The sequence below is a fragment of the Pyrus communis genome, chromosome 15, assembly GCF_963583255.1.
Source record: "Pyrus communis chromosome 15, drPyrComm1.1, whole genome shotgun sequence".
NCBI classification, from domain to species: Eukaryota; Viridiplantae; Streptophyta; class Magnoliopsida; order Rosales; family Rosaceae; genus Pyrus; species Pyrus communis.
The window spans coordinates 2,961,380-2,989,241 of record NC_084817.1 but is presented as its reverse complement, the minus strand read 5'-3'; the positions used below and the strand labels follow the sequence as shown (position 1 = coordinate 2,989,241).

The 27,862-nt window shown below is 38.9% G+C and overlaps 3 protein-coding genes, 1 non-coding gene and 2 pseudogenes across 10 annotated transcripts; 3 read left to right on the top strand and 3 right to left on the bottom strand.

The window, feature by feature from the left end:
• Nucleotides 1-349: 349 nt before the first annotated feature.
• Nucleotides 350-7,704, top strand: LOC137717322 (dynamin-related protein 3A-like). 6 transcript variants are annotated; one of them, XM_068456634.1, is made up of 20 exons: nucleotides 350-904; nucleotides 980-1,262; nucleotides 1,337-1,365; nucleotides 1,446-1,547; nucleotides 1,722-1,790; nucleotides 1,885-1,944; nucleotides 2,084-2,197; nucleotides 2,537-2,585; nucleotides 3,341-3,450; nucleotides 3,738-3,830; nucleotides 3,944-4,036; nucleotides 4,140-4,277; nucleotides 4,922-5,008; nucleotides 5,595-5,828; nucleotides 6,315-6,357; nucleotides 6,505-6,629; nucleotides 6,744-6,887; nucleotides 6,982-7,034; nucleotides 7,198-7,297; nucleotides 7,403-7,704. In XM_068456634.1, the coding sequence occupies exons 1-20, from the start codon at nucleotides 527-529 to the stop codon at nucleotides 7,577-7,579; spliced, it is 2,481 nt and encodes an 826-aa protein (XP_068312735.1). In that variant the 5' UTR covers nucleotides 350-526; the 3' UTR covers nucleotides 7,580-7,704. The 6 variants fall into 6 exon arrangements, with proteins under 6 accessions (XP_068312735.1, XP_068312734.1, XP_068312737.1 ...); XM_068456633.1 differs by having other exon boundaries at nucleotides 6,315-6,399; XM_068456636.1 differs by having other exon boundaries at nucleotides 351-904; nucleotides 5,595-5,672; nucleotides 6,315-6,399.
• Nucleotides 7,705-7,848: 144 nt separating this feature from the next.
• LOC137717323 (protein TIC 55, chloroplastic-like) lies at nucleotides 7,849-10,791 on the bottom strand. 2 transcript variants are annotated; one of them, XM_068456640.1, is made up of 3 exons: nucleotides 10,207-10,791; nucleotides 9,313-9,415; nucleotides 7,849-9,147 (listed from the first exon to the last, which is right to left on the bottom strand). In XM_068456640.1, exons 1-3 carry the CDS (start codon nucleotides 10,701-10,703, stop codon nucleotides 8,026-8,028), a joined length of 1,722 nt encoding a protein of 573 aa, XP_068312741.1. In that variant the 5' UTR covers nucleotides 10,704-10,791; the 3' UTR covers nucleotides 7,849-8,025. The 2 variants fall into 2 exon arrangements, with proteins under 2 accessions (XP_068312741.1, XP_068312742.1); XM_068456641.1 differs by having other exon boundaries at nucleotides 9,313-9,419; nucleotides 10,207-10,441.
• Nucleotides 10,792-11,994: 1,203 nt separating this feature from the next.
• LOC137718106 (uncharacterized) lies at nucleotides 11,995-13,035 on the bottom strand. Its single transcript, XM_068457613.1, has one exon. It carries the CDS (start codon nucleotides 13,033-13,035, stop codon nucleotides 11,995-11,997), a length of 1,041 nt encoding a protein of 346 aa, XP_068313714.1.
• Nucleotides 13,036-15,452: 2,417 nt separating this feature from the next.
• On the top strand, nucleotides 15,453-15,526 carry TRNAI-AAU (transfer RNA isoleucine (anticodon AAU)). Its single transcript has one exon. It is a non-coding gene; the product is annotated as a tRNA-Ile (tRNA).
• A 697-nt stretch (nucleotides 15,527-16,223) lies between these two features.
• On the bottom strand, nucleotides 16,224-18,731 carry LOC137718103 (protein TIC 55, chloroplastic-like; annotated as a pseudogene).
• LOC137718102 (lariat debranching enzyme-like) lies at nucleotides 18,632-24,282 on the top strand (annotated as a pseudogene).
• The last annotated feature ends 3,580 nt before the right edge of the window (nucleotides 24,283-27,862 follow it).

Genomic DNA, 27,862 nt, shown 5'->3' with positions numbered 1-27,862 from the left:
GATCCCTTATTTATAGCTCTTATTTATAACCGTTGGATCAAATTTCAACAATCCAGATCACTTGATCTGGGTCTTTGATGGAAGAGGTCCGGACGGAATTCTCTTCCGTTTTATATCACCTGTAAAAAACCAAAAAAGTCGGCTCAAGCCATTTGACACCTGAGGTTGGGCTTGGACTTCATTTCAAACCAGAGTAAAAATGTAAGAGGATCCTGTGTGGGATCGGTGACTCGTGACTCGGTGTACCCTAAGATCCAACGGCTCACATCCCTCATCTAACCCAAAATACACCGAAAAGCGTCCCACCATTTTCTTGGAGAAGCAGAATCAGTACCTCCGGTCTGCTTTCTTCTCCTCCAAGAACCACCAGCTCAACTGTCGCACACGCTTTAAACCTCCAACTTCAACCCCCCACCCCTTCTCTCTCTTCTTTCTCTCTCTACCTTACTCTCTGTAACTCTTCTTTCTCCCTCTACCACACTCTCTGTAATCAGAGTGTTAAGTTTTCTCTCTCTAAAACCGCACCATGGGAGAAGAAGCTAGGGAAGTCGACTCCTCGGCGACCAGTCCGAGACCTTCAGTGACGATCGGCTCGTCGCTAATTTCGATGATCAACAAGCTCCAGGATATTCTCGCGCCGGTGGTCAGCGACAAGCCACAGATTTCGCTGCCTCAAGTGGCGGTCGTGGGAAGCCAGAGCAGCGGGAAGTCGAGCGTCCTCGAAGCCCTCGTCGGACGGGACTTCCTCCCCCGCGGCCGCGACATCTGCACTCGCCGCCCGCTCGTGCTGATGCTCGAGTATCGCGCGGAAGAACCCGGCGATGAGCACACCGAGTGGGGAGAGTTCCGCCATTTGCCCGGAAAACGCTTCTACGACTTCTCCGCAATCCGCCGCGAAATTCAGGTACGGATTGAGCTTCTTCTTCAACATTGCTGCTAGTAGTTATACTGTTTTTTGATAATTGTTTTGTCGGCGCAGGCCGAGACGGATAGGGAGGCCGGATTGAACAAAGGGGTTTCGGATAAGCAAATCCGGCTGAAGATTACCTCTCCGAATGTGCTTAATATGACACTGGTTGATTTGCCGGGAATCACGAAAGTTCCGGTGGGAGATCAACCGAGAGACATAGAAGCAATGATTAGGAAGATGATTATGGACTATATTACACAGCAAAACTGTATTATTTTGGCTGTTAGTCCTGCGAATTCCGATTTGGCAACCTCCGATGCGCTTCAGATGGCTAGAGAAGCCGACCCGAATGGTACCTGCACATTTTACTTCTGAATTCGACTTTTACATCCAATGCATAATGTACTGACATAAATGTATTAACAGGTTTCCGCACAATCGGTGTGATCACCAAGGTTTGTGGTTCACCTCTTAGACTCCGGTTTATTACACGCCTCAGTTGTTGTACAATATGACAATGTTGTTCTATCTGTAGCTTGATATAATGGACAGGGGCACCGATGCCTGTAACTTTTTGCTTGGGAAAGTTATTCCACTAAAGCTCGGTTATGTTGGTGTTGTGAATCGTAGCCAGGAGGTATGAATTGTTCCACTAAAGTTATATATACATGTATATATATATGTGTGTGTGTGTGTATTTTGTAGCATACATTTGTTTTATTTAGTACATTGCTAAAATGTTATTGTTATAGAAGAAAATGCGGGTGCAAGGTTCAGGCTCTATTACTTAAGTGTTATTCTTGTGTCACAGGACATCAATAAAAACCGTGGGATTGCTGCTGCACTTGCATACGAGGAGAAATTCTTCAATGAGCACCCTGTACTGTTTGCTTTCTTTGTATATTATATTGCGAAAATAATGATAATTGTTTGTCTTGGCACTTAACATTTATTGTATGCCACACATGTTAAAGGTGTATAGTAACCTCTCGGATCGTTGCGGCATGCCCCAGTTAGCAAGGAAGCTGAATCAGGTTGGTATGAACTATGAACCAAAGTCATAACAAAGTTATACTAAAGGAAATGAAATTCTTAGGTGCTTATGTTTTTGTTTTGTATTATTTTGTACTCTATTGTTTTTGCACTGTTGTCATGGTTGATTTTCTGTGTTAGATTCTGGAGCAGCATATCAAAAGGGTTCTCCCTGATTTGAAGGCTCGGTTGAATTCTCAAATGGTTTCTGTTTCCAAAGAACTGCAGGCATATGGGCAACCTTTAGAATCTAAAGTAAGTTGCAAAACAACTATTCAGCGGCTGGTATTATCTACTGCATTTAATGCATGCAGAGAGTTAGAAAACTACTGGTCCCTAAATGGTTGAAGTGTTGCATTCGTATCCAAACACTATGTCCAAGTCCAGTCCCCTTGTCCTCTTCCTTTTTTATTTATATTCATGACCAGTCTATAGAGATATTTTGCTAGTATTGATGGAACACATAGCGAAGTGCACAGACATATGCATTCACAATTTCACATTCAAAAACTATTCTCTTGTTATTGGCATGGATGGTATACTCTTCACTTTTTAGCTGTTTGTAACCATTTTTTGTCACTTGTCCTGAACCAGATGGCGCAGGGAGTGGTTTTGTTGAACATTTTAACAAAATATTGCGAAGGTGAGATTTCTATTTCTGTTATTTGTTAAATGTCAATCTTTCACTTGACTGCATGACTTAGAATCATGGATGATATACCTCAAACTATCACTTAATATATCTTTCTTGATTCTTTTAGCATTTTTTTCCCAAGAATTGGATCTATATTTGTCATAGGGAGAGAGTACTGTATTACCTTAGCCAACCTCTCGGAGAGGATTTAGTAGTGAAAGCTATGAGGTGTTTCTGTGACTGGTGGTGAAGCATGTGATAGTGAAAAGAAATTCCTGCAATGGGGTTAGGGTGCAGTAGAGCTGGAAGGAAATCCACCCCATCTTTTCTTTTTGTTTTATTAAGAGACTCTGAGGATCAGCACAAGTTATGCACAACAATTTGCACAAGTGAGAAATAGTACTACTGTAAATTTAATTTCTCTAATTTTTTCTCACAGACTAAGTTAGTACACATACCTTACATATGAACTTTACTGGACCCGAGAAACTATGCGTTTGTGGAGAATACCAATGATATCACATGGACTTAACCATGTGGCTGAACTGAAATTAACGTAAAGTGAAAGCCTTTCTCTAAAGTCTTCCAGTCTTCTTTAATTTGTGTAATCATGGTTTTTTATGATTTTAAGCAACTTGTTTTTAGGGCATTTATACTAATAGAGCATGCTGTTCAAGTACTACCTTGTTTGTTGTTATTTTCGTTTTAGCCATTTTCACTGATGCTGTTAATGTTCCTTCTCTCTCTGTTTCACCAATGGACAGCTTTTGCTGCCATGTTGGAGGGAAAAAGTCAGGAGATGTCAACCAAAGAATTATCAGGAGGTGCTAGGATCCACTACATTCTCCAGTCAATTTTTGTAAAAACCTTGGAGGTACAATGCACTATAGTTTTTCTAAACATGCAGTTTCTTTAATGACCTTTATTAATTGTACAAATTCTTGCTTTCTTTCATTTTGTGAGTTTTAATCTAAAGCCATAGACTACTACGTTACCAGTTACTGTCTTCTGCTTATTTGTTTGATGTCAGCATACCTTGAAAGTTGTCTTGAAGAAAACTATGTAGTGTTATATATGTAATCAAGGCACCGAGTTGTAGAACTAATGTGCCACTGTAAGACATGTACCATCAGATTGGCTACTAACTCCCAGGAATTGTAGGGTGTGGATCCCTGCGACGATCTAACTGATGATGATATTCGAACGGCTATTCAAAATGCTTCTGGTGCAAAAAATGCTTTATTTGTGCCTGAGGTGAGTATAATGATGATTACATGCTGTAGGTTTGCATTTTTCCCTAGCATAAAGGTAGACGCCCATGCCTTTGGTTCTACACAGTGCCTGATATGTTCTTGAATTATCTTTAGGTCCCATTTGAATTTTTAGTAAGAAGACAAATTGCTCGGTTGCTAGACCCAAGCTGTCAGTGTCTTCATTTTGTTTATGATGAACTTGTGAAGGTGAGATATGATTTATGCACCTGTGGTGCTTATGAAATTCTTATAGTGTGTCCATGAATCCTGAGGTGTAAAAATAATCTGTAAGATAAAATTTCCCCTGCAGATAAGCCGCACTTGCGAGGTAATTGAGTTGCAAAGGTTTCCAGTATTGAGAAAGTGTCTGGATGAAGTCGTGGTAAACTTTTTGCGGGAAGGGGCAAAGCCTGCTCAGAGAATGATAGAAAATCTTATTGAGATGGAGGTAGCTCTTTGTCAACCTTGAAAAATTAAGACTAAAGTTTATTCACTAAAAAATATGTACAGCATTTGTTAAAATGGTTTCATGGACTCTCAAAATAATGTTAAAATAGCAGAATATAGAATCTAATCACACTGAGTTGACAACAGTAACTGGTAAAACACTCAACCCTTTTAAAAAAAAATTGTGATTTTAACATTTTGGTAATGGGGTGTGCTATCCACACACCCCATTTTACTTCTCACACACCCCTTGATAATTTCTGTACGTTGATCTTCTTAATTTCATCTTATCTGACGGCCGAAAATTAAAAATGTCTGTGAGAAGTAAAATGGGGTGTGTGGATATCACACCCCTTTGGTAATACGGTAAATTTTCAACTCTGCAGTGTATAAGAACCTATATTTCCTGTCAACCCTTTATTTAGTTTTTGGTTGACTCTTACTACCAATGGTTTGTTGACACTCTTGAAATGAAAGTGATTAATTCTTAGATCTGTTGGTCATGTCACACAAAATTGTGCTCAGCACTGATCTCTTCGCTGACAATATATGTTTTCTTTTAAGAGATTGCTCAGAATTACATGCTATGGTTTTATTTCTTTCACATTTACTCAAATGCTGATTGCCCAACTTTCTTCCATTCAGGTGGATTATATAAACACTTCGCATCCACGTTTTATAGGTGGGAAGAAAGCTTCTGAGCTTGCTATGCAGCAGTTGAAAGCACAACAGGTATCTTCTACAACATTGGTGAAATGGATGATGATAATGTAAATAAAAAAGCTTAAACAGTTACTGCTTTACTATTAGACACGATGAAGCAGTCCTGATCGTGTGTTGGATTCATAACAAATATATTGTCATGAACTTTCAGTTTCTTTAATCTAACAGTCCTATGTTTCATTTTTATAACAAAAGTCCTGTCATATTAACCAAAGTCAATTATGAATATGAAATCTCAGTTTTGATATGATCTGAAAGATCAGAAAAGTAAACTATACAGTGGTGGCTTTATTTTTTATTGATAGTGTACGGAGATCTCTGTTTAGTGTGTTTTTTGTTCTTATTTTGAGAAAAGAAAAAGTTATTGAGATTTGGCTCTTCATTCTCATCGAGAGAACTTTTTGTATGATCTCTATCATCAAGTTCGTATCAATAAAGTTAAAGTGGTTGCATGCTATATTCCCTTTTTTTCAGGGTAACGTATTGTATTCCTTATTATCTTTGCACAATTATTCAACCGAATCGTCATTAGATCTCATGTAAAAGGGTTTGTAAATTATCGGTTATACCTCAAAGTTGTTCTTATATGTTTCAGGGTGTTACGGATGTTGAAGGCCAGACATCTCGAACTGTTCAGGCTAAGACAGTTCTGAATGGAATTTTACCTTACCAAGTATGCCTTTCATTTTTAGTTGACAATATTACAAGAGGGAAACCGGGTAGTCCAAACAAGAAGAGAGAGGAAAGACAAAAGGACAGCAGAGTTGAAAACAGAAAGGGGAGAAAAACCCCCCAGAACCATAGAAGAAAGGCCTTTAAGAAATCGGAGGTCCTCGCTTACTCTTTGGGGCCCATATCACCTGAATTGTTATGATCTTCCATTAGCCTAGCTATTTCTTCTTTTTATGGGGTTCAATTTCCATTAACCTAGCTAATGGTAGAAGCGTGATAGTGGAAGACTGGGGTTGTTGAACCTTGTAGAGACAAACGCTGGAGCCGCCCATAGTGCTAGAATGAAGAACAAAATCTGCTCGTCTTGTTTTTTTTAGCATGAAAAATAGGCTCTAACTAGTTCATTGTCTACCTGAAATATCAGATTTGGATTGTTTGTGAAGAAAACTGTAATTCGGAGCACTGTTTTCCTTGTAAATCAGCTTTCTAGTTGGCTAAAAGCCTAAAAACACTTTTGTGAATCCAAGTAAATGGGGTAAAATTAGATTTGTGGATTAACTAGTTTGGAGGGCCTTGCTGCTTTTGGCTTATCTTTCTTCTTCCATAAATGCCTTCAATCTAATACAGTCTTGGTGTTTGGCAGGGAAGTCGTCCTCAGCTGAATAACGAGAATCCAGTATCTTCTGGTAAACTCATGTCTACTATTTCCAAGCATACTGCTTCCCTTGGTATATTGGCACTGCTTTATTCTGTTAACATGTTTCATGTGCATATATGATGGCACATCTATCTATTAATCTACCATTGCTAAGACCAATGAATTTTGTTAACAGGTTCTACAAGGACTTGGGGTATTCCGTCTATATTTGGGAGTAGGACATCAGCTGTACAGTCTGGCGGACGTTTTGGTGAACAAAGTCATTCGGAGTCAATGCCCTCTACAATCAATTTGAGAGAGGTAAATCTGTAGTTTACAGAATTTTATCTCTTCATTCTAATTTATTATCTGCTTTTTCATTTTAGGATTTAAATGTGATCCCTTTGTTTTTCCCCTTGTCCTTGCTGATTTCAGCCACCGTCCATCTTAAGGCCAATTGAAACGACGGACAATGAGGCGGCGGAAATTATTATAACCAAATTACTCTTGCAATCCTATTATGACATTGTCAGAAAGAACATGCAAGACCTAGTTCCAAAAGCTATAATGCACTTTCTGGTATGTCTATTTTCCTCCTTTTTCAATGTGTTAATATTTATCTGACGGTTACTATTGAAATACATTGATATGTTTCATTCTTACTGTGGCATAGGTCAATTCTACAAAACAGAACCTTCAGACAGCATTCATTCAAAAACTGTACATGTATGTCTTGTTGAAAAGGAGGAATTTACGGTCCTTATTCCGGCCATTACTGGCAGGACTTCTGTGAATTAGTCTATCTCCCGCATGATTGTGTTTCTGTTGGTTTTGCTGCATACTGTTGATTGAAAACTTCGAGGGTGATTTTCTTCCACTAATTGTGCAGAGAGAACATGTTTGATGAACTGTTGAAGGAGCATGATGAACTTGTTTCAAAAAGAAAACGTAATGAAAAGTTGTTCGAGGTTTTCAAGCAGTCTCTTCAGGTAGTTTTAAACTTTTTACGGTTTAAACTTGTATATGTCATTATTTAGAAGTTCTTGTTGGTTTTCTTGTCAAATGAGTAAACTTGAATTGTTTGTTTCTTCTAGACACTCGAGAAGGTCGAATTCGATGTTTCATCCCAAACTTCAAGTTTGGGCACTGATTTTTCGGTTGGACTGCCAAGGATTCCGAATACTTTGCCCGGTCTGCACAAAACCTCTGAGATAAGCCAGTTTACGCACCATTCGTTTTCCATGCCATACACGACTGACACCACAGCTTGAGATCATTTCGACGAGAAGAGCATGCTTTGTCTGCATGGCTTGATATCATATACCGGTTCATTTGGCGCTTACCCTTAGGGATTACCAGGCCGTACAGCGTCCTTTTCCTGGATCCATTTTTGGCATATGGAAGGATTAAGTTGTAAGATGATTGAAGAGTCGGTTCAAAATTCGAGAATTATGTGTAGGGAGTTTTGATGTATTTCCCTGACCTTCAATTGTACCATCTATAACGATCGCCGCTGCGAGAGTTTTGTTTGCAAGCGAGGTACACAGGATAACAAAACTATCTGATAACGTAGATGTGAGTTAGGCCACTCGGCCATAATAATTTTTTGAAAAAGCCACAACAAATGCGGGATGTTAAGCTTACCAACGAGAATCCAAACTTATAAAAAGTAAAGATTTATAATTTCAAACCGTCTTCCTAGCACGGAATCGACGGCTCACAATCTCCTATGCGTCCTTATGAAGTTTGTTGTGTTCAATGCCACAGCGTACGAGCACGCATAAACCCCAGCTGAGGTGATCGCTGCCGAGACTAATAGGATGGCCTTCCACTGCCTTCCGGAGACGAGAATTGCCAATGCAGCGAATGCAACAGCAACAGCAGTGAGTGCCTTTTGCCATGCTTGGAAAGCTTTGACAACATCTCTGCATATTTTGCAGTGAACCACATGCCGGAAATATCGGTTGGCCAAGTTTGGAGCGTGCATCGATCCGATGCCCCCCTTTGCCGGCAGAGATGCAGAAACACCGGCTACAAGTCCGGCAGGTGCGTGTTCCACCACAGCAGGCTCTTTGGGCAACGAGATTGTGCTGTGTCCGAAATGGTAAGGCATTCCATGCCCAACTTTGTCCATCCATTTCCTGTACTCAGCAACCCAAGTGTCTGAAGATTTCAGGTTCAGGTACAGCTCTTTGGTTGGTACTTTTTCTTTCATGAGTATCTCGTTCTGCGACGATAGAAATCCCATATCTTGCTCGAAAACCTTGCCGGCATTCTGATGAAAGTACCATTTTGGAAACAATTTCGCGATTGGGGACCTTTTCGTTCCACCAAACCTCACAATGAGCATAGACTTCCCTTGTCCAGTTGGTCTACAGAGAAACAGACCCGAAAAGTAGTGTTTTTCCCCAGTTTTTTCATCAACAATCTCTCGGTTGTTTTGGAGAGAACATGATGCCTCAAACCTCAAGAAGCTCTTCGCCGACGGATCAGTTGTCTTGCCCCACCAGCCTGCGAATCCTCGATCAGTTCGTTCAGTGACCTCAAAGAGCAGTGGTTGAGCATCTTCCCTTTTCGCACTCCAATCCGTCCTGTCGTGTGAGATTGGAACATGGGCAGGATCCATGAGATTCTCCAAAAGTATGGAGTGATCGTAAGGGAGCTCATGAGTCGTCGACGTGTCTTGAAACCCTGGCCGGGCGAAGTTCTCAAACCACGGAATCTTGGCCGGGTTTGGTGGTGTCTTGTGAGACATCCAAACCCACACAACCCCCTGTGAGTCCTTCACCTCGTATGTTTTCACACAAGCTGATTTCGGAATTTTGGCATCAGCCGGAAGCTGTAATACAAAAACATAAACAGACACTCAACATCATAAACCGACATTGATTAAAGAGTATGTCACTGTGAGCCCGTGGCGGTATCCCAAATCAATCACGAATTGCCATGCATTTTGAGTTTCTCACTTTACAATACGTAATTAGCTTGAGAGACGATCGCAAACCTGAGGAATCTTTACGCATTTTCCTTGGCCTTCGAATTGCCAACCATGATACAAACATTCCAACCTTCCATCAATCAGCTGCCCTTCCGATAGTTTCGCCAACCTAGCTAAGAGAGGATTGTCATGAGTCATAAGTCTTCATACATTAAAAAAAAAACGTTACAAAATAAACATGCACAATCTACGAGCGTTAACCAATTAGTAAGTTAATGCAACAATAATGATTGTTTTCGACTCTAAATTGGTCACTTGAGACTCAAATAACAAACTTCATTTTAATTCTTGGTAAAGATGACTTTTAGATCAAAACATGAGTAAGATCAAAATCTAATTTCAGTCCCCTGATACATTAATAACCTCATTTATTAATTATATCTTGATTTTTTAATTATTTCTCTTTTTTTCTCCCTAATTTTTAATGTATTAATTTTATTTCATTATAATTATAATTTTCATTTCATTTATCCTAATATATTTTATTGTAAACATTTATAATTTAATTTTTGTTACATAAAATTACAAAGTACTTTGTCTTCTTCATTAAGGTACATTAAATTCATTATAATAGATATTTTGGTACATACATTTTGATATTAACATTCAAGTTTGAAGAATGTTAAATAAAATTAATAAATTATAAAACTCTTTTTTGGTCAAAATATAAATTAAAATTTGTATATTAATAAATTTAAATATTTAATGGGAGACATTAAATAAAATGCACATTAATTATTTTGAATTAAGAACACATCAATAGATTATAATCAATATGTAATCTAACACGAGATTTATTTTAAATTTCAATCTTTTTTAAGAATTAAAGTTAAAAAAGCCCCCCCTAAAATTAATTTGCATGCTTATATATAAGAATCTATAACCAACAGACAATGTTACCTGTGGGGGCAGCGATCCTGGTAGCACTGGAGCTCTCCGTTGCCGTCCCTGTACAGGACGAGCTGCCTATCAAACACCGTGAGACCCAGAGGAGCATCGTCTGGAATGTCCTGGGTGAGGTACAGAGGGTACCATTCCTCCGTCCAATCGTAATCCGCCACGACCCTCTCTCCCCTCCTCTCCGCCTCGCTGGTTGGACCCACCAGGACCTTGTGGTCCTCCTCCGCTGCCGGCGCTTGATCTCCGTCAAGTGGCAGGGGAGGAGGTTTGGTGTCTGCAACTGCACCACACTTGATGTTGCTCAGGCTAATCTTTCTGGAAGGAATGAAGGGTCTGAGATGGATTGGTGGGGAGAGAGATAAGAGGAGTTTGAGCGGCTGTGATTGCTTGGGGGTTTGGTGGAGCTGAAGGGAGGTGGAATGGGAGAAAAAGGGGTGGAATAAAGCCATGTTTGATTGAATTGGGGAGGAAGCAAAGGAGGAGGAAGATGATGTCATGGAAAGAAAAGGAAGAGGGAAAGCTAAGGAGGAAATAAAGCCATGTAAATATGTGATTCTAGAGAGAGAGAGAGAGAGAGAGAGAGAGAGAGAGAGAGAGTGACTGAAATTGGGCTGGAGGTTGCTTATTTGCTTGTTGCACTTATGTTAGCCACACAATCTTTGAAGTTTGGTCAATCATCAAGAAATAATGCTAGCTAGCTTATGTGTTTCTCTTGCACATGTACCCTTTTTGGTACTCAACATTCTTTGCAATAGTACAAACAAACCCAACTTCTCAGGAAGATAATAGGTATGACTGATAGAGTTTGAGGCAGCTTTCCTGAGTGAGATTAATTGATGTTGGATGAGACAAAATTGTAGAGAGTTTCATGCAGCTTTCACAATGAGTGGGAATTACCTGAAATTAATGAGACCATAGTGGATGAGTCTCATGCTTTTGTGACTATTGCTAATTTTTCCCCTTGTGTGATAAACAGAAAACCGAACATTGCGACTCATATACTTTCGAAGGCTATTTCTTTTCTCCTTGACATGGTCGAGTACCGTTACTTTGTAATTTCAAATCACACGGATGTAAAAGTAACTTATTGTAAATTTATAATCATAAAAAAAAAGGATACATTGCCGTTTGATGCCCTAGACTTTTATCCCAGTTAAAATTGATTCCCTAAACTATTTTTTTTTAACAAACTAAGCTACTGAAATATTTTGAAATCAGCCAATTAACCTCCCCCCCCCCACCATAAGATTTTAATGAAATTTTATGCACTTCGCCGTCAAATACTGGCACGACTTTACCCTCAAGAGTGAATCACGTACTGGTCGCGTGCGAATATTTGATGACAAAGTAGATGAATTTTATCGAATCTGATGGTCAGTGGCGAAGCCAGGATTTCTTAGGGGGAGGGGCGAACTTAAAAGAGTGCAAGGTTAAAGAAAAATGGCAACAACTTAATTTTTTTATATAGTAATGTCTTTCATAATTAATCAATACAAACAAATTACAATTGTTGCTGGCGAAGTTTCATGTCATGAAAACATCGCATAATAGGCTCATTATCAATAAAAGCAAATACATCTCTCTTAATGTAAACAATCATGCTATCACTTAACCATTGATCTCCTATTTTGTTACGCAATGGTGTTTTCACAATCTTCATGGTAAAAAAGTTCTCTCCACCGAAGCGGTTGCAACCGGTAATACCAAAGCCAATGTAAAAAGCTTATACACTAACATATAGCTTTCACACCTTCCAGTCTTCACTAACTCTTTTGCAAGATCACTAATTCATCTCAATGATGAAAACTCACCATGCATCTTCATATCATGAATGTAATTGTCAAGTTGAATTGGAAGATTTATGAGGTCCATACGATCAAAACCTTGAGGATAAAGTTGGGCTAAAAGAACAATTTTTGCTTTGTCAAAAGATGCAAAATTATTCACCGGACTCAAACATGCCATACAAAGAAGCAACTCAGTGTTTTCCTCATTGAAGTGATCATTCAATTCCTTTAGTTGCATATCAAGGACTTGAAAATAGAGGTCCACAAGATAGCAATGAAAGTTTGTGATTTTTGGAGCTTTGCACCTTGATTTTCCAAGTATGAAATGCAAATCCTCCATGTTAGAAACGATAATATCAGGCTCCTCACAAAACTTTTCTACATCATGAAACAAGTCCTCAAAGTCATCATCTTTCAAGGATTGTAGTCTTTGCTTGCATACTTCCACTAACGTCATCACATTCACAATATCTTGATCATTCTTTTGCAATGCATGTGATAACTCATTTGTAATTCCCAATATAAGTCTCATCAAGAAAAGGTGAAACACAAAATCAAAAGTTTGTATGTCCTTGAATAACCTAGTTGCTTCACCGAGATTATCTTGGTTGCGATCATTTTTAGTCCATTCAACCACCTCCAACACAGCTTCAAACATAACAATAATACTAACTATAGTACCATAATGCGAGTTCCATCGTGTATCACATGAACGCATGAGACTACTTTCTTGATTTAACCTTTTACCCTTTTCAAGATTACAAACATCAAGAGCTTTCGGAATTTGTTCTTGTTGTTTCTCTCTAAATACATCACAACGCTTACATAATGATCCAATAAGATTAACCAAACTACTAGCATTGATGAAGAAATTAGCAACATCCTCATTTTCCTTTGCCACGAATACAAGAGCTAGTTGGAGTTGATGTGCAAAGCAATGAATATAAAATGCTTCAGGGTATTTGTTCAAAATCTTTGTTTTAAGACCATTTAATTCACCTCTCATATTACTAGCTCCATCATAGCCTTGTCCTCGTAACATGGACATACTCAAATTTGTTGTAGCAAACAATCTCTCAATGGCATCTTCAAGCGAGCTACTAGTTGTAGAGGAGACATGTTGAACACCCAAAAACTTTTCAATTGCTTCTCCTTTTTTGTTCACATAACGCCATTACCACCGCCATTTGCTCTTTAGTCGAAGCATCACGTGATCCATCAACCAAGAGACAAAAAAAAAGTATCTTCCATATCTTTAGTGATTGCATTAATAGTTTCAATAGCACAAGCATGAACAAGATCCTTTTGAATATTGGAAGAAGTATACTTGAGATTCTTGGGAGCATTCTCAAACAAAACCTTCCTAACTTTCTCATTATGATCGGCAAGAAATTGCATAAGCTCCATATAATTACCCCTATTGCTTAATTTCAAAGATTCATCGTGCCCACAAAAAGCCAAACCCTGTCGCAATAACCATCTTGTGCAATCAAGTGCTCCACTCAGTAAAGTGTGATAATTAACGCGAGCTTCATCAGTTTGCTTGATCACAAATGTTTCAATGTATTGTTTTTGTGTCATCAAGTCTTTAGCCTGTTGCATAGCTTTATTATGAAGACTTCTAACACCTCCCTCATGGACTCGAAAATTTTCAGGTCATTTCCTCCAATTTGTAAACCCTTTTCAATGAAGACATCACTTCCACTACTACCCACTTTATCAAAATCACATTTAAAAAGATAGCAATAATGGCAAAATGAAACATCTTTTACTATACTCCAACCACTTAAAATTATCCAACCAACCTGTGATAAAACATCGATTGTTGCTAGCTTTCCTTGGCATGATGTGAGATTTAGGTTGACAAGGTTCATTTTGGAGGTAGTATCTATGAATTGCTTTGCGATACTTGAGTGGATAATCAAGCATTCGATGTCTCAGTCCAGGGTTTGCAGGAAGATTAGCTAATATTTCATCCAACTCAGTAACCTCACTTTGTTGTGCACTACCTGGAATACTCGAAAGAGGACTACTTGGAATATTTAAAGGAGGAGGAGGACTACCCGGAATATTTGAGGGAAGAGGAGGACTATCCGGAATATTTGGAGAAGGATTTAAGCACTGTTTCTTATAGTATCATTCCATTACGTAATTGTATAACGAAAGAAAAAAAAAAAATCTTAGACTCTTAATCCTAAAGTAGACTACGAATTTAATTAATCAGTACCAAAAATCATGTGAATAATCAAGAATTCAATTTTCATAGTATTCATTTAAAAAAAAAACATAGTATTCAATTTTTATATACTTTAAAAAAAAAAAAAAAAAACAAATCAATAATCATAGTATTCATATGAATAATCTATAATCAATAACCATATAATGTATTACCCTGTAATCCTATATCAATTAAACAAAAAATTGTATTCAATAATCAATTAGGGTTTGAAAAAAATTAAAATTTGACCTTAATTGGAGCAGTTGGCGTGGCGTGCATGGCGAGTTGCGTCTAGACTATAGAGCTTGGTCTTGGTGGCCAACCAATGGAACGGGATGGCTGCTTTGTGTTCCTGGGATCTGGAACAATTTTGAAAAATGAAATCTGGGGCCCTGGGGGTTTTGTCGTGTGGGGGAGAAAATGGGTAATGGTGGGGGGATAGGATTGGTTATCTGGGAAAAGAGTGGGTGGGGTTTAATTGAAACGGGGTGGGATTGGGATGGGGATGGGGACCAGTGGTCCCCCGTTTATTATTTTTTTATTATTTGATAATCCCTCGAAACGACGTTGTTTACCAAAAAATTTAATTTTTTTTTACCAGGCCCAAAACGACATCGTTTTGGCCTGGATTTTAAAATTAAAAAAAAAAAAAAAACCCCTACGTGCGCAGGTTTCTTGTTTTAGAACCACCGCGGTGCGGTGCATCCCAGTTTCCGGCCGAACCAAAGGGGTTCAAGTGTCGATCCTGCCTTTGTTTTCCGGTGAGCGGAGGGGCGGCCGTCCCCTTCGCTCCTATGTAGCTTCGCCCTTGTCGATGGTAAATGGTTAATTGGCTAATTTCAAATAGTTTAAGGAGTAGTTAACTAAAAAATAGTTTAGAAGTCAATTTCAACTAGCGTAATAATTTAGATGGTCAAATGACGTTACTCCAAAGAAAAAGTTCAACAAGTGGCGTTTTACCACAATGGTGGAAATGAGTTAAGCCCTTGCATGATGACGTGGGTACAAACCCCGTTGGTAGCTAATCTAACAATTAATTTAATAAAAATCTATCGTTCAACAAAAAATAAAAAATAAAAAAAAATAAAATGTGATCGTCTTCAAGTAGATATGGCCTCATGCATTTCCGGAACTTCCAAATATTGGGCTTTAAACATTGTTGGGCTGCAGTATTTGAATTTCACGCTGTATGGGCGGACCAATATACATGAAGTATGTAAAAGTTGACAGTATTGCCAAATGGCCTATTAGCTCAGCCGGTTAGAGCGTCGTGCTAATAACGCGAAGGTCACAGGTTCGAGACCTGTATGGGCCATATCCTTTCTCTTTTTTCTACCTCGCTCTCCTTTCTTGCTGGTATTGGTGGTGGGATCCACTAGGAGGAGCTTTTTCTTCCTAATTTGTTGAATCTGGTCCAGTCATCTTGGTTACTTTCAACTCAGATTTGATGTAATATTTATTATTTAGTATTTCAAAATTGTCATAAACAGTGTATCTTTTTTACGTCTTCATAAAGAAATAGTGCGATATGACATTTTTAAAGTTTTAATAACGACTTGTCAAATTTAAACTTATGTACCGTAAAGCAAACAAAAACCAACATAATTGGAGAAGTGATTTTTGGCACTCATATTTGCAGATTTCTATTTATTTCTAACTTTTTGATGGAATAAATTAAAAAAAAATTAATCGAAAAAAATAAATATGAGAGTGCAAAACAAAACAAAAGAAGTGTGTGAATATTTCGTATGCTATAATTGAACTTGCAAGACAAGGCTTAAACAATTGACTCTTTTAGAAGTGTTTTTTTCAAAATCCATTTAAACTTTTACTAATGGTTGGTTTATAAAATGTTTTTACTCAACTTTCAGATATTTTAAAATATGGAAACTTGAATATTACACATGAGGTACTCAATAACCGCAATGTCAATCATGTACCCTATTGTCCACTTTAAACATCTTTCTTAATATTTCATAATTTAACATACGAATCTTTGATCACCTCATAAATCACAACCTCTTGTGCAACCTTATGAAGTTAGTAGTACTCAATGCAACAGCGGCTGAGCAACCATAAGCCCCACCCGAAAACACAGCGGCCGCCACCAAACAAACCCGCCTTCCACTGCCTCCCGGACACCAAAATCGCAACCAAAACCATCACAGCAGCAACTCCCGAAAGTCCGGTTTTCAAAACCTGAAAACTCTTCACAACATTTCTACACCCTTTGCAATGAATCACATGCCTAAAATATCGGTTGCTCCAATTCGGAACATGCATCGTTCCAACGCCTCACTTAGCCGGCTGAGAAGCTGAAACACTGGCAACAAGCCCTGCCGGTGCATGTTCCACCACGGCCGCCTCTTTGGGCAACGATATAGTGCTGTGACCTACATGGTAAGGCATGCCATTGCTAACTTTGTAAACCCATTTTCTGTACTCTGCCACCCAAACATCAGATGATTTTAAATTAAGGTACAACTCTTTCGTGGGACGTTTTTCTCTCGAAAGTATTTCGTTCTGAGACGAGAAAAATCCCATGTCTTGCTCGAAAACGGTACAAGAAATATGGTGGAAGTACCAAGTCGGAAACAGTTTTGCCAATGGGGAGAGTTTCGTGGCTCCGAACCTCATAATAGCCACGGATTTTCCCTCCCCTGTTGGTCTACAGAGTAGTGCTTCTCACCGTTCTTGTCTACAATTTCCCTCGTGTTTTCGATAACGCCGGGTGCCTCAAACCTTAAGAAAAAAGGCAAGTGCTGGTCTTTTGCCTCACCATAATACCCTGCAAAACCTCTGTCACTCCTTTCAATCACCTCAAATCTCAGTGGCTGCGCGTTTTCTCTTTTCGCTGAGAAACCTGTCCTGTCGTGTGAGATTGGAATGTGGGCTGGATCCATGAGGTTCTCCAGAAGAATGGAGTGATCGTAGGGGAGCTCGTGGATTGTCGAAGAATAATCAAAGCCGGGTTTATCAAAGTTTTCGAACCAAGGTAGTTTTTTAGTGTTTGGTGGTGTCTTGCGAGACATCCACACACGCAAACGACGCCTTGAGAATCCCTCACTTCATATGATTTAACACAAGCTGCTCTCGGAATTTTAGCATCAGATGGAAGCTGTTGAGTGAAAACAGAGTTCAATCAAGTTCTATAATTAGTGTAGATCATGAAATTAATTAAGAGGGGGACTCATATAATGTGAAAGAGAAATGTTTTTGATTAACTAGAATACTAATAATTCAAACATACCTGTGGAATCTTTACACATTTTCCTTGGCGTTCGAATTGCCAACCATGGTACAAACACTCTAGCCTTCCGTCGATCAAATGGTTCGGATAGTTTTGCCAGCCTAAGAAAATAAACACCAAGAACTTCACTTTTTGTTAGTAATGAAGTTTGAATTCAAGAGGCAACAAAGCAGAGTAAACAAAAACAGGGGAAAAACAGAGGACCAAAACAGGGAAAAAACAGAGGATACAAAACAAATTAAGCTATATACATACATAACTAATTTAGATTTCGTGAATTAAAAAAAAGTTTGAACCATGAGATGGATAAGATTATTTGTTACCTATGTGGGCAACGATCTTCGTAACAGCGAAGCTCACCCAAGCCATCACGATACAAGACGAGCTGCTTAATGAAGACGGTAAGGCCTAAAGGTGCATCTTCAGGCAGGTCCTGGGTGAGGTAAAGAGGGTACCATTCTTCCGTCCAATTGTATCCGGTCGCGACGCTTTCTTCTCCATGCTCTTCTTCTTTGGAAGGAGTCACCAAAACCTTGTGATCCTCTTGTTCATCTTCCTTCAAATCATCGTCATGATTGAGCGGAGATGCAACTATGACTCTAGAGAGAAACTTACCTGCACCTGAGATATTATGGTGATTTTTATTATTTGTTAGTACTAATGTGGATGGTTGAAGAGGTGTAGGGTTTGATTTTGAAATTGTATTAATTTACGCCTTTTAGATATTTGAACATCTAAATATCCATAAATTGATAAGGTATTTAGTTAATGTGGTGGAAATGTGGCTTACATATAATCATAATTACGGATTTCATGTTCATCATGTTATCAATTTAATAAATATTTAAATGTTGTAGAGCATGTTTAACTGACGAATATAGGTGAATATAGTGAGAGAAATAGAGGGGTGCGGCAAGAAAGTCTGATTTAATTATGAGGTGTGTATTATCTCAATATATTTATAATAGTAGAAAACGTAAAATTCTTACCCGATAAGTATTACAACTTAAACATAATACTAATGTAAAAAAATAAAATACGATAGAATTCTATAAGGATTTCCTAAGATTTCATAATCCTGTTTCTAATCTAATTAGAACTTTATTAAACAAAATATACACACCCCCAAAATTTTAAGAGCAACTTTTAATTGAATTTTTTGAGCCGGGAAAGACAAAAATAAAAGAAATCGGCGAAACAATACGATCTTCTGCTTTAAACCGCCACTGTGGTGTTCGAGTTTCCCTCCATTCCTGTTCCCGACTCCCATTCCAGCATCTTCGGAATTGGAATGAAGATTTCTGTAGAAGGTTGTATGCGTGGCGACCTCGACAACGTCTACCGAACCCTCCAACGCTACGAAAAGCTCCACAACACCACCATCGACCTCCTCCTCTGCTGCGGCGACTTTCAGGTACCGCCGCCTACTTTCCTGAATTCCCCATATCGCCCCTTTATTCTTGCTTATTTGCCCTAAATTTTGGAGCTTTTTATTTTTCTGTACTCAATTGTCTCCGAAAGTACCGATTTTTCGTTGAATATTAATTGTTCAATTTTCCAAATTTCGGCACTTGCAGTTTTGTTCTTGCTAATTTGCCCTAAAGTTTCAATCTTTTTGTTGGGGGTGATCTAGTTGTTTATGAAATTAGAGAATTTGATTAATCATGAGGGAAAACTATTGTGTTTGTGAAATTAGGCTGTGAGGAATGAGAGGGACTTGGATAGCTTAAACGTGCCTCGTAAATTCCGGAGCATGAACACATTCTGGAGATACTATTCCGGTGAGGCAGTGGTTCCGTACCTGACCATATTCATCGGCGGCAATCACGAGGCTTCTTATTACTTGTGGGAACTGTGAGTCCCTTCTTTAACTGCAATCTATGGCATTCTCTTCCAATTGTTTTTCATGTCGTTTTTTTTGCTTTGGATGAATGATTGTTGCGGGTTTTTTACTTGTTTTTGCTGTTTGTATAGGTACTATGGAGGATGGGCAGCACCTAATATATAATTCTTGGGGTTTGCTGGTGTAGTCAAGTTTGGAAACCATCGAATTGGTGGACTCTCCGGAATTTACAAACAGCCCGATTTTCTTTAAGGTTAGTTTGCTTTCGTTTTGTACCATTACAGGTGTTTACTTCATTGCTTATCTTTTGTTGGTAAAACAATAGCTGTTTATGTTTTACTATTATTGTAAATATAGCGATGGTGGTATGTGCAATTTTGATATGTGGTGTTAACTGTTTGAAGGCAGTTCATTTTTTTTCCTCCTGAGCAGGACACTTTGAGAGGCCTCCTTATAATGGTCATACTATTAGGTCAGTGTATCATGTTCGTGAGTATGATTTCCACAAACTGATTCAAGTTGAGGAACCAATCGATATTTTTCTCTCACATGATTGGCCGGTTGGCATCACTGATTGTGGGGACTGGAAGGAACTTGTTCGGGAAAAACCGGAATTTAAGCAGGAGGTAATTGCAAGAACGGAAAAATGAGTTAGTAAGCTCTGATTGGTATGTTTTCGAATCACGTATCTCGTTTAAAATGTCATTAGGTTCAAGAAAGAAGTCTTGGAAGTAAACCAGCTACTCAATTGCTAGAAAAACTGAAACCACCTTATTGGTTTTCAGCTCATTTACACTGCAAATTTGCTGCTTGTGTTCAACATGGGGAAGATGGTTCAGTGACAAACTTTCTTGCCCTTGATAAGTGCCTACCAGGACGCAAATTTCTTCAGGTATTTGATGAAATGCTGAAATGGTGTATAGGATGTTCCCCGCAGTCATTGCTGGTAGCTAATGGGTTCTACATGTGACATTTTCTGGCATTTTAGGTTATTGAAATTGAATCGGAGCCAGGCCCTTATGAGATTCAGTACGATGAAGAATGGCTAGAAATAACTCGGTCATTTAACTCTATTTTCCCTCTCACAACCAGAAGTGCAAATCTTTGGTGTGTACATTTTGTCGAAATGTATTGAGCATGCTGCCAATGATTAGACCGTTAAACTTTATATTCCCTCTGTGGTCTTTCCCCTTTTAATGTTTTTTCTCTTGTAAAGTATCTACTAAGTGTGTGCGTGTCATATTGTAGGCATGTATGTCTTGACAAACATGGTGGTCGTCAATGGGTCAGGAGCAAGTTGCAAGCAAGAGGGGCCAGACCGTTTGAATTCACCCAGACAGTTCCACCTTACAATCCCTCTCAATCTGTTTCTTATGGTTCTTTTCATGGTAAGGATCATCATGTCATTCTGAATGCTGTTAAACAAGAACGTTTTAAGTAAATACCACAAATTTTCTTTTTGGCAGCACACGTTCAGAATCCTCAGACAGAATCTCTGTTGCAGTTTCTGGAACTTCCTTACCTTCTTGATAACACATTACAACCATCGGATGTACTCCCGAGTTCTCATAGAGGTAAAAATCTGCTCATAAAGTGAGAGTTTATTATGTCAATTGCTTGGTACAACCATTGGAAGTACTCCCGAGTTCTCATAGAGGTAAAAATCTGCTCATAAAGTGAGAGTTTATTATGTCAATTGCTTGGTAAACTTTGCAGAGGGTTTTTAACAAACTATTTATGGGTCCCTCCTCACAATTTGTCATTACGAACCTTTTCCTCTTTCAAGCTTCACTAAAACTAACTGCAAAGCTTTCTGCAGGTTCTGTTGAAGAAAATAGTGAAGACATTCCCATTGATGATGTGGATGAGTTGGACGAAGATGCTGTGGATAGCGAAAATGAAAATTCGTGAAAACTCCTATAGTTATATACCTCTTCAGGCATCCATCATTTGTCCGTTTCAAAAGATCAATGCCGTTAGACTCTCTCAGTCGAAGTTTGTTTAATCGAATTTCATCTATATACTTGGATGGAAGTAGGTCTGGTCTCTTTTCTTGTTCCTTTTTTAAGGCCTGTTAGTTGTAAATATAATTTATTCAATGTCTAATTTTGTTAAGAGGGAGCAAATCATATGCCATATTGACCCATGAGAACAAGAGATGTATGTACTGACTTTTATTTTCGATCTGAAAGTGGATAGACCGACTTGTTAGACAAGATTTTGTGTATTTTAAAATGTTTGTGGCATTGTTCTTGTTAATTAGCTTTTTGGGTTCATTTCTTTTCGGCGCACTTTGATATTCCCCTATGGGAAAAATCTTGGATGTGACGGGTGATATATCACCATCCTATGGGAAAAATCTTGGGCGTGACGGGTGATATATCACCATGTGTCTATCTCACACATCCTGTGATTAACATAGAGAGGAGGGAATGGGTTAGATAGATGCCAAGGTAACACATGGCTGTCCAAGTTGGTGATCCAGTGTGGTAGCTATAAGGCTACAAGTCATATAATACTTTCTTGAGTGCCCCTTAGATGTGAGGCCCTGTGCGGTTGCTCCACTGGCATCTACCTCAAGATAGGAAACTTATTACATATGGCATACTATGCGGTCGCTCCACTCGCACTGCATTAGGGCCGGCCCTACTCAACGAGGTCTTGCATAATCCTCCGTTTAATCCATCATACTCATTGCCATACTAGTTTGAACTGTCACTGTTCCTCGAGATTATCCAGAATGTTTGATTGAGGAACTAATCAAAACCCTATTCCACCCTTTTCTTTTTTCTTGTTATGATGAGTAATGTGATCCCATCTACCTCCTGCCATCACCAAATCAACTTGAATGCAGCTTTAAATACACCTCCGTGGCTCCGTTTGTTTACACATGGCCAACTATTTCTCTCTCTCTCCCTCTCTCTCTCTCTCTCAAAAGTTGGGAACTTTGAATGTTATACATTGTACAAGAAGGCAATGTCTTGAGCATTTCTATGTGTAGGGTACATGAAAATATCCCTAGATGGAGAACACATCGGCAGCCTTCTCTTGCACACATTGTTGTGTTTTCTTAATTTGGTTATTTCTTGCTGCTTCTGCTTCCACTGCAGACCTGGCACTGAATTTCTACGCAGCTTCATGCCCTTCTGCCGAGTTTATTGTCCGAAACACAGTGAGATCGGCCTCCAACTTGGACCCTACCGTCCCCGGGAAGCTCCTCCGTCTGCTCTTCCATGATTGCTTTGTGGAGGTAAAGTAAACAAACCCTGCTTTAGTATATTTCTCTTGCTCTCTTAGATGCATTGCACCCTTTTACTGCTCCAAGTCCTAAAACTAACTTATATAACTAAGCACTCTTTGCTGTCGCGCCCCAAAATCTCGGCCTTTTTGGAACTGGAAGTCCTTCAAACCTACGCATTCTTTCTGTCACGCCCCAAAACCCCGTCCTTTTAGAACTATTAGTCCTAAAAAACCAACTTACACAACCTAAGTACTCTTCCTGTCACGCTCCAAAACCCCGGTCACGCGACACTCGTGATTTTTGGCCTTTAATTTGACAGTATCGACTTGATACTAACCAAATGAATTACACAGGGTTGTGATGCATCTGTGCTTCTACAAGGAACTGGGACTGAGAGAAGTGATCCGGCAAACACATCTCTGGGAGGGTTTGCAGTGATCGATTCGGCGAAGAGACTGCTTGAAATCTTCTGTCCCGGAACTGTTTCTTGCGCTGACATTGTTGCTCTGGCTGCTAGAGATGCTGTTGAATTTGTCAGATCTCCATCTCCCTCAGCTGTTCTTTTTATAATTATTCATTATTTTTTTTATGTGTGTATATTTTGGTTGGGTGTATTTATTGTGGTGAGTACGAAACAGGCTGGGGGACCTGTGGTTCAGATTCCAACAGGTAGGAGAGACGGGAAAGCTTCTGCAGCTTCAAATGTCAGGCCTAATATTGTAGATACAAGTTTTACAATGGATGAGATGATTAAGCTCTTCTCTTCCAAAGGGTTGTCTTTGGTTGACCTAGCCACCCTATCAGGTACCTTATTCATGTAGCCGCGTCACTCGTCCGCCCAAGACACGCACAAATGAGACCCTTGCATTCGGGTTCTATGTGGGACTATTTTGATGAACTTGAATGCGAGTCCCCTTGTGTGTGTCTTGAGTGGACATGCGGCCATTTAATTGCAATGTATATCGACTGTTAGCTGTAACCACTCAGCCTTTGTAGCAACTACTGATCGCTTCGACATTTCAGGAGCTCACACTATCGGATCAGCTCACTGCAGTGCATTCAGAGATCGGTTCAAGCAGGACCCCAAAGGAAAATTCACACTCATTGACACATCCTTAGACAATGTTTATGCAGAGGAGCTCATGGAGCAGTGCCCTGCAGGAGCAAATCCGTCTACAACGGTAAAAAATGATCCTAAAACATCCTTTGTGTTCGATAATCAGTACTACCAAAATCTCTTGGCACACAGAGGGCTGTTTCAATCGGATTCCGTCTTGCTAACCGATGTCAGAACAAGAAAACAAGTGGAGATATTTGCACAGGACCAAGTTAGTTTTTTCAAGAGCTGGACTGAGTCATTCTTGAAACTTGCTAGCATCGGCGTGAAGACAGGTGATGAAGGCGAAATTCGAGCCTCTTGTCCGACGACTAATGCCTGAAGGAATGAAAACACTTGCAATCTGGTGATGGTTTTGTTGGTTGGAGGAGAAAAATTGAAAGGCAATTTTGGCCAAATGGTACTACTTTGGAAGCGTTGCTGAATGTCTAAACTTGTTTTTAGGGTCATATTAGTTGCGGTCCTTGGTCATCTCAATTGTTAGATTGAAATCTTATAGTGTTAGGGTCATTTTAGTTGCGACCCTTGGTCATCTCAATTGTTAGATAACCTTGTAGTTTTTCAAATTTCGATCATAGCTCTTTGACTTTGTACACCTCAGCATTTTAGTATTTATTATATTTTCATATCATTTTATTGTATTTAAAACTAAAAATGGAGATTGAGTCAAACTTTAAAACACTTTGTCCTGCTGTTTTTTATTATTATTTGAAAATGGCTTTAATTAGCAACATTTAAGGGATTTAAATCAAATAATTGTCGCTTAGTACTACGGTCTAGTGGTATTCATCTTCATTTATAAGTGAGAGATATTATGTTCGAATCTCATAGACGGTGAATTTGATACCAAATTTGATTTTTTTTTTTGTCAAAAGATAGATTTGTTAGATTAAATGTTAGACTAGGGAGTCAACGGAGTTCAAACTCACGCCCTGGTGTAAGTACAATACTTCTCTCTACTATTGTAGTAGATGGCCACTTACCAAATAATTGATGTAATTCATATCTCACGGATTTAAAGGAGTTAAATCAAAGATCAAATCTAGTAGTATTAAGAGAAATAATGTACCCCATTAAATATAAAAAACAATTTACCCATGAACTTGACAAAATGTACCAACCAACATAAAAAAAATGTAGTACCCACTGACACACCGGACCGAAATCAAGGCGTGCTGGCGGTCACGTGACGGTGACGTAGCCATGTGCACGAGAAAAACTTGTGTGGGGCTTGACATGCCACTGGACTTTGCTAAGTGGTACTACAATCCACTCAAAAATCACTACGTGACAAGTCTTAAATATAATTTTTTTTCTCATTCTTTTATATTTAAAATTCTCATAATTATTTTTTTCACTAATGAATATGCATCAATTTAATGGCTTATATTTTGTTCGTCCCCCCCCCCCCCCTCTCTTTTCCCAAATATTCCCTCCAGTTTATGTTGCAGGGTATGCCTGCCTTCTTTAACTTCCCAAACAATCTCATTGTGTAATATTATTTGATTTATCTCTTCAAATATGCTCTTTACGAAGATTGAACCCTTTCCTCATAGCATAAGCATTGCGTACTTGAAAGGCTTCAATGTCAAAATTCACCACCACTCTAATTTTTACATCTTAAAACTCCATTGTCTCAGCAGCAACCTACCAATTAAAAAAAAAAAAAAGGACTACCACATTAATAAAATACTCATAGTAAAGAATGGAAAAAACTATTGTATAAATATGTGGGTAATTCGTATCAACATATTAACCATAACATTGATTAACATTTGAGCCCAAATATTAGATTAACATGTTAACGAAAACAAATAAAAAATTAGGCTAACCCTAATACACCTATATATATGGGTTATTCATGTCAAGTTCACATGATCAAATCAAGTATTGTATAAATAACAAAAAAACTTAAAGATTATTGATTGATTTCCATGACAAAAGTTGGAGAAAGTGATTTTGTTTAGGGTACATAATTTTTTTTGAAGAACAGTGAGAGAAAAAAGTCGGAGAGACAAAGAAGTGGGAGAGAGAAGAAAGTGAAAGAGTCCTGCAACATAAATTGGAGGGAATATTTGGGATGGATAATCGTATCTTGCCATCAATTGTCCCTTTTTTTTTAAAAAAAAAAGAAAGAAAACAAAAAAAAAAAAAAATCCATTAGATTGATGTATATTAATTAGTGAGAAATATAATTATGAGAATCCTAAATATAAAAGAATGGGAAAAAAAAATTACATTTAAGACTTGTTACATGGCGATTTTTTAGTGACTTGTAGTGTCACCTAGCAAAGCCAGTGATAAGCTAAGCCCCACACAAGTTTTGCGGAAGCAAAAGATAATAATAAAAGTACGAATAAATAAAAACCAAACTACAAAAAATCTAGTTAAGGTAACACACTAATGCGAGACTAAGTGTGATAAACAATATTCAGAGCACAGAAAGCCTATTGCAGTCTATAGGAACAAACACTAACTAAACACACCCAGAGGTGGTCCTACATTGGTGATAATCTGTCAGATATGCCGTGGATTCCTCGTAAGCCACCAAAAGAGCAAACAAAACTAGAACCTGGAGGGGCGCAAAATAGAAAGTGTAAGTGGGCAAAAACAAAGTTTTTCAAAATCATTTCATTATCAAAAGTTCTAACCCCTCGCCGTAAAACCTGTATAGTTTCCCAGAAAATAGAATATACACATATATCGAAAACATGTTTAGAAATATGCCATGTCGAATGCCTCCACATAAAATGTAAGAAACCCAGGTAATGTCAATCAATGCAAGTAACATGTCAACCGGAGTCATCTAACGTGACTTGTACGGCTGAATCTAGAGCTCAAATCCCCAACTCACTAACTATACCTGCACACGAGTCGGAACCACCTAAAGTAGTCTGTACGACAGGACTGGGTGTAAATAAATACGCTCAAGTGCTATGATCACGTGAAGACTGGGTGAATAATCACGGGTCACCTACGAGTCGGAACCACCTATAGTGGTCTGTACGACAAGACTGTGCACCTAACTTGGATTCAAGATGAGCGTGTGGTGCGGAAGGTGAACATCACGTGAAGGACTATGCCCTACTCTGGGCGGGAGCACTAGCACCGGGGGTGCAAGTTATGAGCTCTCTATGCATCTCACACAACCACTAATTCACAATCATAAACCATAAACTTACCTGGCACTTACCTGTGCGTCCACGGCACCAAACATACATATATGCAACTACTAATGCATAAATAAATAAGCAAACGCTATGCATGACATTTAAAACATATAAACACTTTATTTCATTTTCTGGGAAAAACCACAAGTATATAGGTATATACGGAAAACCAAAAGCCCACTCACTGATATGTGGAAGGGTCGTAACCCCCTTGTCTCGAGCGATTGCGCTCGTCCTCAGGATAGGTTTCACCTATATGCGAAACAACTATAAAAACGTCAATTTAAAGCACATAACCAAAACTAGGTAATAACTTCTCATACAATGCTCAAATGGGGTGTTTGGATATACCAACGTGATCTACTTAACCTCACGAACATCCCCATATTTTTAAAATAATTTTCCGACCACCCACGCGTCGACCAAGGCACGGCCAAACGCGCCGACCACAGGCGGGCACGTGCCTAGCACACGTGTGGTAACCCTAATGGCGTTAGGGAATATTCTGTCCAAAAATGGAATATACCGTTATATATACCTAACGCCGTTAGTAACGCTGTTAGTATATTCTGTCAAAATTGACGGAATATTCCTTGTCTTCTTCGGTGAGTCTCGCCGGCCACCGCCGTCAGCCTTGCCGTTTGCAACTCGAATTCTCGTCGAAAACTGGAAAATTTTCAAAACTTCATATCTTCTTCATTTCTCAACCAAGTTCCATGAAATTGGTACCAAAATGAAGCTTACAACAAGTAGAGCAAAATCTTGCCACTTTCAAGCCTTGAAATTCACGGAATCTCGCCGGATAAATCTCGCAAAATCTAGCCAACCTTAGAACTTGTTATCCCGACGTCCAAAATCCTTCAAACTTGTTCCCCGAGCTTCATGAGAGTATTCTAAAGCTCCCTAAGACCTTAAAATCCACTGAAACCTTCGCAATGATTAGTGCATGAAAATTGGGTTCTTGGGTTCTAGGGTTTTCGAGGGTTTCAAGTTCTAAAAATGGTATGGATGAACTCAGGAGCTTGCAAGG

Excerpts from the sequence above, each read along its gene's own strand:
- LOC137717323 (XM_068456640.1), bottom strand. The coding sequence starts at position 10,703 with ATGACATCATCTTCCTCCTCCTTTGCTTCCTCCCCAATTCAATCAAAC. Across the intron at positions 9,416-10,206 it reads CAGGATCGCTGCCCCCACAG|GTTGGCGAAACTATCGGAAG; the intron begins GTAACATTGTCT and ends TCTCTTAGCTAG. Across the intron at positions 9,148-9,312 it reads AATGCGTAAAGATTCCTCAG|CTTCCGGCTGATGCCAAAAT; the intron begins GTTTGCGATCGT and ends TTTGTATTACAG.
- LOC137717322 (XM_068456633.1), top strand. The coding sequence starts at position 527 with ATGGGAGAAGAAGCTAGGGAAGTCGACTCCTCGGCGACCAGTCCGAGA. Across the intron at positions 1,945-2,083 it reads TAGCAAGGAAGCTGAATCAG|ATTCTGGAGCAGCATATCAA; the intron begins GTTGGTATGAAC and ends TTTCTGTGTTAG. Across the intron at positions 6,630-6,743 it reads CTACAATCAATTTGAGAGAG|CCACCGTCCATCTTAAGGCC; the intron begins GTAAATCTGTAG and ends TGCTGATTTCAG.
- LOC137718106 (XM_068457613.1), bottom strand. The coding sequence starts at position 13,035 with ATGTTACGAGGACAAGGCTATGATGGAGCTAGTAATATGAGAGGTGAA.